A 15,778-nucleotide genomic window follows, 5' to 3' on the forward strand; every position below is an offset into this window, starting at 1 on the left:
TCTAATTGCCTGTATTTTATATAAAGAAGAGATAGAGGTACAGGATTATTGATACAGGTAAGATTTTTCTCCCTCTCTAATTCAGGTAACATTTCTCATGACATCTTTTCAGATATTGAAGTTATTTTTCTTCCGCTAAAGTATTATCCACTTGTGAAGTTCCAAGTTTTATCGATATTGCATTACTCTTAGGAAAAGATCCTAAGTTGTTCTTCTAAACAAGACAACACATCATCTACTGTTTCAGCACCCTAAGGCTGAGAAATACAAAAGACATGTTAAAAAAACCCTACTAAATGCTTTTGCTCTACATTCAATTCCGAAGTCTAGTCCAGATTAAGTATTAACTTCCACACACAAACCAGTGCATTATTCCTACTGAAGAGCATCTGTAAACCTGGAGCCTTGATCCTGATCTTTACAAACATGCTTAATAATAAGCCTGTGAATCATGTTCTAAGGTCATGCTTTATTCAAAGATAAGAAATGCCTATACTGGCCAATGCATATGACAATTCTTGCATAAGCAGTACATGCAATTTAACCATTGGCCCATTTAAACCAGGGAGAAACAAAAGCTCTTTTTCACTGATCATATGCTAGTTTCAATGCATTTCCAAACAAAATGATTTTTTTTCAAGATTAAGTCAGCATTTTCAGAGCATGTAAGTGCAAACACTTGAGGGTGCATCCACTTCAGGTTCTGATGAGTAAGAAAGCAGGTACATAAATGAAGGGTTCTGTATGAACAGGGAGAGAGAATACCTTAGCACAGATGGCCAGGCAAAGCATGGATTTTGAATTATAGCCCTCTGATTCAATATTGAAATTAATATTTAATTTTATAATGTTAAAATGTATTATTAAGTTATGTTAATAATAGATATTTAAGTGTCCAATACAACATTTATAATGTAGATAGTCATGCACAGTGGATGGCTCGAAGCACAATGAATTGCATTTGGTGGAACATTTTGATGAAGACTAAATACTTTGAAATTATACAGCTTTAACACTACTTTTATCTCCTACTCCAAACATGAAACTATTTCAGGAAAACAATCTGCATACTTGCAAGTCTATGCTAAGGTTTTACCTTAAGGTGCACAGAGAAGGCTTAGCATGACATCACATCAGTATGTGATGTCAAAAATACTGGCCCTCAGGTCTCTCCATCACCACATATACATTGAATATGTTATCATGCTGTTCTCTGTCTCCAAGAACAACAGTTTACATACTGTAAATTTTTTGGTTATAGCATGCACTTACAGCCTTTTCCATCTGCTTAAGAGGAACTTAGTCTGTAAACACTCCATAGCTCTTACACGTCCATAAGATAAAATAAGTTGCACTAATGGACATGTGCTAGTAACAAGACTCATGAAGCACATACAGGCTGCTGTTGTACTGCCAGTACTATGCAATCAATCACTGCCTATTGCTTTGGAATACCTTCTAGACTCATGTGAAGTACTAACAGATGCCCTTACTTACTAGCTTGCCAGCAGTGGCACAGTAACATTACTGTAGCCCAGCCTAATGTCAACAGCAGAAAACGCAGAACAAAAATCCTCAATGAGCACAACTCTGAAGTTGTTTTGCTGCAATGTAACTTCTTTGTTTTGAGAAGCCATGTCTTTAACATATGTAGAGCTCACTTCAGTATCCTTCCTCAGCCCTACAAAGAACTCCTGATCTCAAATTGTGGGAACCAGTTCTGTAGTTGTAGATGTCAACATTTGTGATAGAGCTAAACTGCCTGTCTTCAAAGCTTCTAGTCACAGAGCTTGACTGGTTCATACACAGTTCAGCTCAAAAAGTATACCCAAAGGCTACCTGTGCCACATCCCAACATCTGAGACTCCATTAATACTACATTACAGAAAAGCAAACAGAAAACATACAACTTCATGCACAGCACATTTTGTCACTCAAAACCTCTACAGGTTTCTAAATCTAGGAATCTTCCAAATACATGAAGTATTCATGCATATGTAACTCAGGTGCTTGTTACATGCTTAAACTTCCATGTCCCTTTATTCCAAAATATGCATCAGAAAATAATTTTCTAGTGTGTACTATCACTTGACAGCATAGCAGAACTGAATCCACCAATGAGTGTTAACACCAGCCTGACCTCCAGCCACCACATCTCACAGAAGAGATTTTCAAGCTAAAAAAATTCTACTGATCTTTGTTATTTTAGAACTAATCATACACATGTAATTCACAGGTTTTCCCTTTGAAGGGCAGTACTGAATCTTTAATTAGACAGTTTAATAGACAAAACCAAAGACAAGAAATAACCAAAACATCTGATCTGAAGTTCCCATACTTAATTAAATATTAGTCTTACTTCACTAGCTCAGAAGTCTTATTCTGGCAAACCTGTTTGGAATATCTGCTATTTTCTCCTATGTTGAAGAAAGAAGTTTGGAAATTATATTTCATTCTATGTAGAACTTAATTCAGAGCAAGAATAGTACATTTTTCCTGAATGCCTTTGGGAGTTGTCAAGAAACATGTATTTGAGTTAAAGGAGTTATGCCTCTCTATTTGCCTACCTCCATTAGCGCTGAAACTGCAGACAAAGATGAGTATCTCCATCTCCACACAATGTTTTCTGGTCAGCCTATGACCTTCTCTACATTAAAGGTTTTCCAGTTTCTGGAAAGCACTTGGGCCAAAATATATCTTCTGGTAGGCAGCCTCCCAGACTAGGTAATGCCTGCAGCATATTAATTGTCTTCAGCAAATCAGAAATTATATAGGGGAAAAAATTCAACGTAATTGTAAAAACATTTAAATGTACAGTGGGGACATATTTCCTGGCAGGCAGCATCCTCTGTAGCTTCACCTACAGCAAAGGGCAGCCTAATTAATTACTGGCAAAAAAAAGCCAGACATACCACTTTGTGGAAATATGCCTTCTTTTGTCAAAAGTTCATGCTAGTTTGTGATACAAAAATCAGCTGTGTTGTCAAGAGTTTCTACTAATGCAACCGCATCTATTACAGACCCTTTTGCCCCTGCAGTACATAGATTTAAAAAAAAAAAAAAAACACAAAACCAAACACTCCACAATTCAATGTTTTTCATGTACTTTGAGGAAAAATTGGGAGTTTAACACTATAAAGGGGAAAAAAACCCAAAAAGCTGTGAAACTTTCGCACATGATTTTTTAGCCACCACCTAAAATGGTATGATTATTATATCATGCTCTACCAACATCATGAAGATGCAATAACTACTTTAAGTAACCTATGTTCATTTTAATACAGGGAATGTCAAAAGCTCAGGACATAAACTTACTGCAAGTGGTGCATTTTCTGAAATGAAACAAAAGGAAGTCCAAAATACTTAGGGTTGTTTTTTTTTCAATCAGTGCCATTTATTACAAGACAGGGCTGTATGTGTTTCCTTATAAATATCATGATGCTCACCTAGTGGAGCAATACTCCTCAGATAGAATCTGGGCTGAAGGCTACTTTCTATGAATAAACTTTACACACATCATGCCACAATCCAGTCATGCAACATTTCCTATCTGTATGTGGAAAATCTGTACCTCTTCTCTGTTGATTTCTTAGGCAATACCTACAGCACTGCCCTGTCAGATGATCACTTACTGCTTTAGCTGACTAAACAGAAATGACCTTGTTCTCACCAACAGGGAAGGGCTGGTAACCAATGTGAGGCTCAGAGACAGCCTTGGCTGCAGTGACCATGAAGCAGTTGAATTTAATATCCTCAGGGCAATCAGGAGGATGTATTCTAAGCTTATAACTCTAGACTTCAGGAGTGCAGACTTTGATCACTTCAGAGATCTGCTAGCCAAAGTGTCATGGGACAAAGCCCTAGAGCAAAGAGGGACCCAGGACAGCTGGTCAGTATTCAAGGACCACCTCCTCTGTGTCCAGAAGCAATGTATACCAACAAAGAGAAAAGCATGCTAGGAGGCCTGCCTGGATGAGCAAGGAGCTGCTGGACACACTGTCACTTAAAAGGAAACTCTACAGGAAGTGGAGGGAAGGACAGCTAGAGCTGGGGTATTTAAGGAAGCTGCCAGAGCAGCAAGAGACCTGGTTAGGAAAGCCAAAGCACAGTTTGACTTGAATCTAGCCAGGGAGGTTAAAGGGAACACTTTCTACAGGTATATTAATGGCAAGAAGAAGACTAGGGAAAGTGTGGGCCCCCTCAGAAAGAAAACAGGTGAAATGGTCACAAGTGACTTGGAAGAGGCTGAGGTTCTCAATGATGACTTTGCCTCAGTCTTCACTGCAAGGACCTCCACCCACACTCCTGGAGCCATGGAAGATAATGCCAGGGATGAGGAGGAAGAACTGCCCATCTTCAGTGAAGATCAGGCTTGTGATCACCTGAAAAACCTGAGAGTCCATGGGACCCGACAGGATATACACATGGGTACTGAGAGAACTGGCAGATGAGGTTGCTAAACCCCTCTCTATTATATCTCAAACATCATGGCAGTCTGGGGATGTCCCCACAGACTGGAAAAGGGTTACCCCCATTTTCAAAAAGGGTAAGAAGGAAGAACCAGGGAACTATAGGCCAGTCAAGTCTCACCTCTGTGCCCAAAAAGATCATGGAGCAGATCCTCCTGGAGGCACTACTGACTCAGAAGAATAGGGAAGAGGTGATTTGGAACAGTCAGCATGGCTTCACCAAGGGCAAATCCTGCCTGACAAGCCTGGTGGCCTTCTATGAACAGGGTACAACATCAATAGATGAGGAATGGAATGAAGCTGGAGGTGGGAAGATTCAGACTGGACGTGAAGAAGTTCTTCACCATGAGAGTGGTGAAGCCCTGGGAATGGGTTGTCCAGGGAGGTGGTTGAGGCCCCATCCCTGGAGGTGTTTAAGCCCAGGCTGGATGAGGCTCTGGCCAGCCTGATCTAGTGTGAGGTGTCCCAGCCCATGGCAGGGGGTTGGAACTAGATGATCCTTGTGGTCCCTTCCAACCCTGACTGATTCTATGTTTCTAAACTGGAGAAAACAGCATTAAAGCTCAAATAGGTGATTTTTTTAAAAAAATTGAATAAAAAAAAAAAATAAATTTAAAAATCACCTATCTTCCCCCTCAAAACACACATCTTCACAAAACTATTTTGACTGACATGCATGCAGCTCGCTCATGAAGGGAGGCAGTCAAGTAATGGAACAGCTAAAATCCTCCATGCTATTAATAGAAATGTTGAACATTCCTGCCCAATTTAGCTTTTACTTCCTTCTTCATTTTAGACTAACATTTCCCATGAATATTTGGATCTCTGAGCAAACCTATCCTGTCTCATCCCAAGTACAGCTTCAATGCACATTTGAATAGTATTCTTTTACAAGAACCCAACAGTTAAAAGATCAAACCCATTCTTCACAGCCTATGTTTCTCATATACTACAGCAAAGCCTAGGGCTGGAACAGGAGTGATCTTCACTGAATACAGAGCATGAAAATGAGGTTGCATTTTGCAGCACCACTGATGAAGCTTTTCTAATTTTCAGTAAAGCAAAGGATCTTACAAAGAGGAGCATACTCTATCAGAACAACATTGTTATGTCCAAGTTTCATAAATCCTGATCAGCTCTTCCCCTCACCTTCCAGTTTCACATATTGTTCATGAGCATTTTACTAGTGACCATGTGGTTATCAAGTTTCACGACATTTCAGAGAAAACATGGAACATCAAACCCTGAAGTTTAAAACTGGACCAGTGAAGGAAGCTGTATACGGAAAGAACTCCTCCATATCATCACACAGCTTTCAGATGGGAATTTCTTTGTTTACCATGTACAAAGATATGTCACTATCACAAACACCCTCTAAAATAAACTAAAGAGAAGAGCAGAAGTAAATATATCATCTGCCTTTTAGTCTTCAGTAAAGGAAAGATTATTCCACCCAAATTCAATCTTTAAAATGAAATTGTTTCATAAAGAAAATCTCTAACAATGCAAAATATAGTTATTCCATTTGCTTTGAATGGAGATTTAGTCACCAGTTAAAAACCTTAGAGAGCTAAAAAGAATATGCAGCTATAGTAAAACTAGGTGTTATAACAGATTGTATCAGCCCTGCTGCATACCAAGAAGCTGGCCACATTCCTGTCCACAAAGGCTTCTCATTAACAGTTTAAAATAAGGACAAAAGTATCTCCTCTAATGTACTGTGTTTCACTTACAGATAATTAAATCTCAAGAGTCTCCTCATAAAGTAACTGCAAACAAAAGGCAAAAGAAAACACAACAAACCAAAAAAATCAGCCCCTGGAAATGCAAGAGTTTCAAATTCATAACAATGTAATTTCAAGCATCAGAGATTGAACTAATTGTGCTGTTCCCTGGTATCCAAGAACAAACAAAAAAAACTTCTCTGGATTTCCCCCCACTTAGACACCAAATTACCAAAAAAAAAAAAAAAAACACACAAACACCACCAACCAACCCAACCCAAACAAAAACAACAAAAAACCTTGAGAAAACAACAAAAAAACCCAAAACAACAACAACCCCCCCCCCCCCCCCCAACCTCCACACAATCCATATTTTTCATGCAAAGTAATCTGCTGGGAAATTTACTTCATTTATGGCTTTGCTTTAATTACATTTGATAGGCTTAATGATCCTACTGTTGTGGCAAAGCATTCCAACCAACCAGACCCAGAAAAAAGTGTGAACTAGCTTCCTATTAACTACCAAGAACTTAAGAAATAAACCTCTATCTTCAGATCATCATTTCCCCCTAATTCCCAACATAATGTGCTAGTCCTCATATTTCAAACAGTTTACAACCAGGAATTGTGAATCTTGAGCTTTTCTGTTCTATGGCTAATCAAATGCAGTAACTTGCTATGCATTTCATATCCTTATTACAAGTCACTGCAGGCCAGGAATACACAATTGTTCATATTTGGTTCCCATTGACTTTTCCTTCATTCCTATGATTAAAATCCACTTCACATATACTTTTGATACTTTAAATTTTATTCTGCCATGTGGTACAGTGACACTCATGACTGAAATCTAAGCACTCCAGGGAGAAGTAACTCCTATTGAATTTAAAATAGGTTATTAATACATCACATAAAATTCCACTAAAAGGATAATAAATTAAAATTCAGTAAATCACATTAAAACTAGATAATTAGAGTATGTCTGTATCAGTGAAAGCAAGGGGACACACACCATCACCCTAAGAATTCTAAATTAAAATCTACCTAAGGATTTCAGTGTATTTCTAAAGCAGTAAAGAATACTGGCTTGTCAAGAGGAAAAAAAAAAAAAGACAAGATACTATTAAGAAGGGCATTTTTTCACGTTTCTACATTTTACACAAAAGTAATGTTGGATCAAGAATATGGATAGTTGGGATCAGAGAAAGAAAAAGTTTGAAATAAGTTGCAATGATGCCTGTAGCCATTATAGCAGTATTGGATGAGGAAGGAGGGGAAGGGGATAAATCAAATTCAAGTGTGACCCAATTTCCTATTAGGTATTGATCCATTTGTCAGCAAGAAGACAGAGCAGCCAAAGAAGCCAAGTACAACTGGTAACAAATACAAGTGAAACACTGATGGGATATATGAACATACAGGGAGAAAGAGGGAAAAGAGGAACACAAAACTAAGCCCAAAATGAAAAGCAAGAGACAGGTAGAGAAACACTGTCTTATCACATTACACCTCATTATCCATGCCAGAGGAATCCAAACATTGCCAACAGCAAAGCAAGTTACAAGCAGCCCTGAAAGCCAAGGAACATGAAGACACCTGTTTCTAACTTTTGATAGTCAAGACACCCAACCTTCTGATTTGGCAGAGAGCAACAAACCACAGAGCTGCTCTTGAGTGGATTTACTCAAGATTGCCAGATTGAAGGCATAAAAAAGAAAAAAGCCTATAAAAAAAAAATTCAAGCATTCATTTGTAACCTGAGTTTAAATTTTCCTATGTTATCCACTCTGGGTCCAGAAATCCAGTTTATTATTGTAACTTTAAAGACTTCTAGCTGAATACCAGTGAGTAGGTTTTGCTTTGTTGGTAATTTGGTTGGTTGGTTTGGGGGTTTTTGGTTTGGCTGGGTTTTGTGGACAAAACAAATATTTTACTGTGAAGCTGTGTTAAGGATTCATAATTCCTGCTTTAAATTGTTTAAAGCTAAGTATTAAAAACTGATAAAAGTTACAAAAAATAGAGATACTTTTTGATGTCATAGTACACAGTCAGCAGCTGGAATAGGTGAGCTACATGTTACTGCAAGTTCCGTATTTAGAGTAAAAATGTGAAGTAACAGAGCAGTTTCAACCTCTGCAAACTTATCACTTCCTACATTAGAAAAAGAATCACTGCTCCTAGAACAGCACCACTGTAAGAGCATAAGGATGTTGTGACTGAAGGACGGCTTGCTCGGGAGGAAACAATAAAGAACATTAAGACTTCAGAAGTGCTCTTTTCCCTTTTGTCCTGAAAAGTCATACAGGAGAAAAAGAAAAAGAAGGGGTTGATGTGGAGTAAAAATTACCACAGGTGTGGGGGAAATTACATAAAAGAGCTCAGAATAAGTAACTACTCTGCTCTAGCAAGTGGGCTGGACTGGATGATCTTCAGAGGTAGGGGTTAGAAGAGACCATTCTGTAATTCTGCGTGTAGTAAAATCCACCATTTTTTTATTTTACAGACCACATATATGAATTTAAATAAAAGCACTGGATTTCCCTTCCTACCACTCTTCACTCCAGTAAATTTCCTTATACTTCATGCTTGAAACTGACCCATAAGTTAAATTTTTATATAAATCTTGTTCTTTTACCCCCTCTGTCTTGACATAAAACTTACAAAAGCCTAATTTACTCATGTTTACTATTGCAAATGATCCAGATAAACATTACTTTAAAGCTCCTTTAGCACAACAGCACAATTGGAAAATCTAGCATGTTTGTTAAGTCTTTATGAAATGCTTAACTTGAGTGAGTTAGTTTCACACAGCTAAATACAGCTTAGTTCCCTAATTTCTCAAATCTCAATACCCGATTTGTCACATATTACTCATAACTTGGATTTGCCATCAGCAGGCATGGGAGCACCACACTGAATTTACTAATATTATTTTGAGATTTAGACACTACCAGCTAAGGGATAAAGCTCTAATGTAAGGCTAGGGGTAAAACACAAAATGCAACAGAATTTCTACTTCCTTCAAGTTTAGAAGGATATAGAGTTGATAAAAATTTCATCCCCTGCCTGCTCACAGTCACATTTCACAATGAAGAAAACTGCTAGAACACCAACAAAAATATCAAACCAAACAACTTTATATCAACATCAGTTTTTTTCCTTTCCACTTGGAATTGCAGCTTTTTGGACACTTATTTCTTGTTCACTTGTAACCCAGTGCAGATGTAATCAGTTACAGAATCCCTCTCCTACCTAAGCTTTCACAAGATAACATTCAGATCCGTATCACAACTACTTTTAGCATTAGTACTTCAACCAGCAGGAAATCTAAACCACCACACATACATACCAATGGACAATAACAAAACCCAAACAGCTCTTTGACAAAAAGAAAACTGCTTCAGCAGCAGAGTTTGCTGAGATACTCAGAAGTAATGACACATACATGAGATCATTGCTTAAAAGGTGTTTTATGAACCACTTGGAAACATTCAATAACTGCCCCAGTACAGGACTTCAAAAAATTATAAACAAGTCATTTACAATACTTACCTGATTTCTTGTGTCATGCTTGAGGAAGAGCTTCAGCACAGATTACAGAATTTAAGAGAGCGCATATCTGACCAGTAGAACTAGGTTATTTTTCAAAAAGCAATGGATGTTTGAGAAATTAATCAGTGAGAAGGCTTTGAAGATATTGAAAAACTGAAATTTAAGGAGGCAGCTAAAAAAAAGGCAACATTTTGAATACAAAAGGTGTCTCTGCTGCAGAAAATGTGTTGCATTTTCCAGGGAAAGCAAAATGTCAGTAATATTTTCTACAGGAACTTTCCCAGTATTCTATCATTGTAAGTACTTTACCAATCATGTATTTTACATAAGGCAACATACACAAAGCTAAAAAAGGGAAGCTTTAAATTCCATATTGGATAAGTCATCTCTTTTGTATTATTATGCAAACTATTGTGGCTTCACAAGCCAAGTCACTAGGAACAGCTTAAAACTTTCACATCTACACATCAAAAACTGATTTGAGGATGAGGAACTAAAGACTGAAATAGACCACTAGGCCACAGGCTGAACTGTACAAGGATACCTCTTCCAAGCATCACTTTTGGAAGACACGGCTGCACCATTAAAAAAAATTCACAAGGAGAGCTAAAGCCCAAAGTTACATGACACCTAAAAAACCACAACTGATGGGAAACAATGGAAGTACAAGGATTCATACTAAGCTGATTGCAGGTGTCCTACAGCTTCTCCTCCTTACTTCCTGCCTCTTACTTCATACCAAATAGAATACAGCTTCAGGCTACGTAAAATAAAACAACAGCTGCAGAACTAAATGGCTATTCTTTCTGCAAATGAGCAGCCCTCTGGCAGTCTAGAGGAGTATGATAGTTCTTGTACTTTACTAAAAGGCACAAGCAAATACTCCAAAGGAATTCTAGTAATAAGTTAGGAAAATTTGGCTAAGGAAGAAATTATAATCATGGAAACACTCAGAAACAATAACGGCTACCTCAAAAGATAATTGTAATAAAGCAATTATCTGTATTTGAAATAGTAACAGTTACACATAACAGTTCTAAGCAGAAATAGAGATTGGTTCCAGAAATTTAAGTCAACTATAAAATGGGAAACAAAGCCACAAGAAACTTCAGGTAATCCTGCCAAAACCAGAAAGAAAATATTAAATTGGTGAAGTACCACAATACCAAAAAGGAACATGGATAATCTATTTCTACTGGAGAACAGAGTAGTATCCACAGAGACCAGGAGTTAACCCACAGCACCACTGAAATAATGCAGTTACACTTCAGTACATCCAAGGCAGGTGAGCATTTAAAAACACTGGGTTTCCTTGCTTGAGTACAAATCTCTTGTGATATACAGGAGAAAATAAAACATCTTTGTCCCCCAGTTCTATAAGACACCCTCTGCGTACTGTCTCCCCTGGAAGCAGAAGCTGTCCTCGGCACAGACACAAAGCAAGTCTTTAGCTAGACTTCTATTTGTACTAATAGGGGCCCCTAGACAAAACCAAACTACCTGACATAAGGCACTTGGGAACTAAGTCCCCGACTAGATGTTAGGAAGAAATTCTACCCCGAGAGAGTGATTGCCCATTGAAATGGGCTTCCCGGGGGTGGAGTCACCATCATCGGAGGTGTTTAGGAGGAGACTTCATAGGGTGCTTGGTCGCATGGTTTAGTTGATTAGATGGTGTTGGATGATAGGTTGGACCTGATGATCTTGAAGGTCTCTTCCAACCTGGTTTATTCTATTCTAACACGCTCAGTTACATTTACTTTCACTTACACAGCTTCTCACACATCTCTCTGACATGGGGCAGTGTTTTTGCTGTCTTCCTTAAAAATTCCTTCACAATAAAAAGTCAAGGAAGTTACAGACTCACATAACTATAGAAAGACTTCCTGTTAAGAATGGGTAATGACAGCATTTCAACTTCCTTCCAAGCCATTCATCCACATTCTCCTATAAAGAGCACTACTTCATTAGCTAAAAGCTGACATTCAGAGCCCAACCCCAAAGATGTTTCAGGTTAAAGCTGTTTTAACTATAGAGCGTGCAATCGTATACCCCTACCCCCCACCATGCTACTGAGATGTCACAGCTACAGCTCTTTCACTGAACTGTTCCAGTGAAACATAGTTAATGCCAAGTAGGAGTTGTCTTCTGGGTTTCCTACTATCCATCATATATACATATGAAAGTACACACCCTCACCTGCACCCCACCCCATTACAATCAATAAACTGTGAAACATGACAAATAACCTGAAGTGATTGCTCTAAGTATCACTATACCAGCATTGAACACAGCAACAAAAGCCAAATCTCAGTATACCAGTTAAATCACAAACCAGTCTTGAATTATCACTGCTCACAAAGGTGTGAAAATTAGCACAAACTCATAGTCAGATCAGGTTTTCTGTAAAAGAAATTTCATGAACTCTGTTTTGAGACTATTAAAACTGTCATATTACAGTAAAAGAGGTAATCCATCATTACAATATCAGCACCTAGGTTACAAAACTGAGAATCCTTACATCAGCTAGAACAGTGGACTTTCAAAACAGCAGAAAACCATATCCTAAGCGCATAAATACATAAATGTGACTGGAAGATGGTTGTTGCTACCTATCATTAGCCAGCTCCACTTTTAAATCATAATTCTCTCTCCCTCAAACCAAGAAAACCAACTAAGTTTTGTAACAGCAGAGAAAGAGCATTCTTTAAAGTAGATTACACTTTTATCAGCATGGGCTACAAATGCCTTTTTCCATTCTTTGATCATTAAGGCAAGGGCCAGAGAAACACAAAGGGAACACACAAACCTAAGATGGAGAGCACTTCAGTTTTGGAACTCCACAAACAGTCAAGAACAAGGTAAATACAGAAATAATCATGTGCACAAGTACCTATGTTGTATTTCTCCCTATCTGTATGAGGCTGAGATACTTACATGCATTCATAATGGCTCAAGCTTATTATAGAAACAATTTCAGAAACAGAGCAGTCAGATTTTGAGATCTGCACTAGCAACACAAATGCCACATCAACAGGAACACATGCCATGGTCACAGAAAATGCTACAAAACCCAGGCTTCACTCCAGGACAGTATTAGAAAACTCCTCAACTCACCTGGGACCTTTAACAAATTAAGTTTAAGCTGTCATTATCTTAATAAACACTAATTAGAAAAACATTTTAAAAGCATGCTGTCTGTGAGGATTGGTGTATTAATTGACATTCACAGTGAGATGCCAGTTCATAGGACTTATCTAGTAGTTCAATTGTTTGTTGTTAAAGGAAGATATGTGCAAATAATTCAGAGGAGGGGCTTGAGGCACAGCTTGTGCAAAAAGCATTCATTTCCAAACATACAACCATAAACGGCATGAACAAAGAAAAATGTTCAAAATACGACACCGTGTGTCATTTCCTGATGCCAGGAACAGAGACTCCTAACAAACATAATAGGGACAGCATACAAAACTTATCTGCCCAGGATCTATTTTAACTACAGAAAAGAAAAAAAAAAAAAAACCAAACAACCAAAAACCACACCACCACAACCAACACAACCCACAAAAAAAACACACACCACACACACAAAACCAAACAAGTGACAAGTAGTACAACTAATTTCACAACCCAAACAAGTTTGCTTTGCTCTGATAAAAGAATTCTCTGAGAAAGAGGCAGAAACTGGGGAAATGGTGCTCTCATTCAGCAACTACCAGGAAGTTCAAGCACCCTTCTACAGCAGCATCCTATAGGTCTCAATGATGATATCCCCTAGCAATCATGTCCAGAATGCCACCATGAATATACATTCCAGTCTGAAGAGCAGTTGTCCACTCAGTTTGATTTCTTTTTCATAAAGCTTTTATTATGAAAGATATCAGCTGCTAAATGTCCTATTACTGAAACTGCACTTTTACCACTATTCCAAGTTAAACCTGACAATGCATTTTCCAGAACACGTCCCTTCTGTTGTCTGAAAACCATTACCACCACACCTTCATACATAAGCCGTACATATGACAAGGTGTATTCTCCACCTGAAACTCATTTACTTAAAGTCCAAAGATTTTCACAGCTTTCTGACACCCTGGGCTGACCAGAAATAACAAAGCCACTCAGTTACTCCTCAGACTTCAGGCAAGAGGGGATACCAGAAAGAAACTAAAGTAGCTGTTCTGGGACTACCCTAAAAACCTGATCCCATCCCACTCTACTATTCACACAACAGTCATTTCTTAAACCTTAAGTCAGACATATTTTGGTGGATAAAAGAAATAACGACAATTAATCCTAGTATTAACATCTGGTCTTCTCATCTTAATATAGGGCAACTCAAAAGACAAATTCAAGACACATGAAGACCTGATCTCACAGATGTGGGTGGGAGGAAAGGAGAAAGCACACATACAGAAGGCATAGCCACACATCTCTCTCCAGTATACTTCATTACATAGTGGATGGGGAGGGGGAAAGGGTCCTTAAAAGCCTAAAATAAACAGATGCAAGATAATCGGGTATTCAAGCCAAGAATATCCTCACTCCTGTGACTTTACAGCTTAATGGGAGGCAGACAAATAAGAACTTTGGTGGATATGAACGAATATGAACCTGGATGGAACACAGCTGACGCAAAACCTTTTTAAGACTTCCCACCTTGGATCTATTTTTAATAGAAATGGCGAGTACCTGTATGGGATGTTAAGCTTAGGTACCAATGGTCTAAAGAAGTCTTCCAGGCCTATCTCCCCGAGTGAAGGAGACAGACTGGAAAGGTAAGACTGAGAACACTCTGACAGAAGTTAGCCCTCAGGCTTTCATTTCACATATTCTTTTACGTGGAAAAGTTACAAGAATGATAGAAAAGCATTTTTATTTTTTCTTTTGCTACTAGACTATCTATCTATTACGACTATTACGTTAACTGATCGGTTATTCCCTTTTGAAACTCCTGCACCTCCTCTACAGAATAGGGGAATGACGGCTCCAGCAAAAAGAAAAAAAAATTAGATCAATTAGTAAGTAAATTACAATCCATTCCTCTGCTTAGCCTCGGTGAAGCAGTACAGGGCAAGTCCTATCGTTCAGAAGCTCACGTTCTCCAGGGCCCTGTGCACAGGGACGGGCTAATAAGGCCCCTTCTAGAGAGCTAAACAGCCTCTCCCAAGCTCTCCATCGCCACGTCCCCGATCCTACGCTTCCCCCACCCAAGAGAATGCCTTACGCTGAAATAGAGCTGCCATCCCCTCGCGGTACTCACAGTCCAGGTGCTTTTTCTTGGGCCCCATGACCTCGTGAGTCGTGGCCTTGCAGACGGTTTTGGAGACCGCCGAGCCGGTCACGCTGTGTTGCGCCGCCGTGATACGGTCGGTGAGGCTTTGGCCGGACATGGCGGGCTGCTGGCGGCGCTGGAACCAAGAGCGGCTCCGCTCCCTCCTCAGGGGCCGGGGACGGGAGGACTAGGCAGGCGATGGAGCTGTACGGACTCCTCAACCCGCCGTGCCGCAGGCGGCCCCCGCTCCGCCCTCAGGGACGGACCTGTCACCCGAGGAGGGACCCCCCCCTTCTTCCTCTTCCTCCTCCTCCTCCTTCTCCTCCTCTTCCTCCCACCCCCCTCCCCCAGCCGCCGTCCCCTCCCCCCTGCGCGCCTTCCGCTCGGCCGGGGACAGGGGACACAGGCTGGGCGCCGCAGGAAAATGGCGGCGGCGGAGCTCCTCCTCGGAGCTTGCTGGGCAGCCCGTGTCACGTGACCTACCCGGCGCCCCGCCTACGTGACACGCCCCGGCGCGCCCCGCGCGAAGCCGCTCAGCGCGACGAGGCGGTGGGGAGGGGGTTATGTCACGTGGGGCCGCGCGCCCCTGCGCGGCTGCGACGGGCCGGAGGCGTTGCGGGGCGACTGCGGGGCAGGGAGGAGGTGGTGTCGGCGCCGGCCCCTCAGCGCCCCGGGCCTCTGCAAGACGGGCGCAACCCGCCAAAGCTTGGCCCTGCCAGAGTTGGGGGGGCCTGGTGTCCCTTCCTCTCGTATCCCATTCC

The 15,778-nt window shown here is 40.1% G+C and overlaps 1 protein-coding gene across 11 annotated transcripts in view; it reads right to left on the reverse strand.

Moving 5' to 3' along the window:
• Positions 1–15,363, reverse strand: part of PICALM (phosphatidylinositol binding clathrin assembly protein) — an 82,733-nt gene extending 67,370 nt beyond the window's left edge. For 6 of the 11 annotated variants that reach the window (XM_054164887.1, XM_054164886.1, XM_054164882.1 and 3 more), the window contains exon 1: positions 15,006–15,363. In XM_054164887.1, coding sequence (XP_054020862.1) covers positions 15,006–15,135 — 130 coding nt within the window. In that variant the 5' untranslated portion in view covers positions 15,136–15,363. The remainder of the gene's footprint in view (positions 1–15,005) is intronic. The other 5 variants (XM_054164890.1, XM_054164889.1, XM_054164888.1 and 2 more) reach the window with 2 other exon arrangements.
• Between the last annotated feature and the right edge of the window lie 415 nt (positions 15,364–15,778).

This window comes from Dryobates pubescens, chromosome 10, assembly GCF_014839835.1.
Source record: "Dryobates pubescens isolate bDryPub1 chromosome 10, bDryPub1.pri, whole genome shotgun sequence".
NCBI lineage: Eukaryota > Metazoa > Chordata > Aves > Piciformes > Picidae > Dryobates > Dryobates pubescens.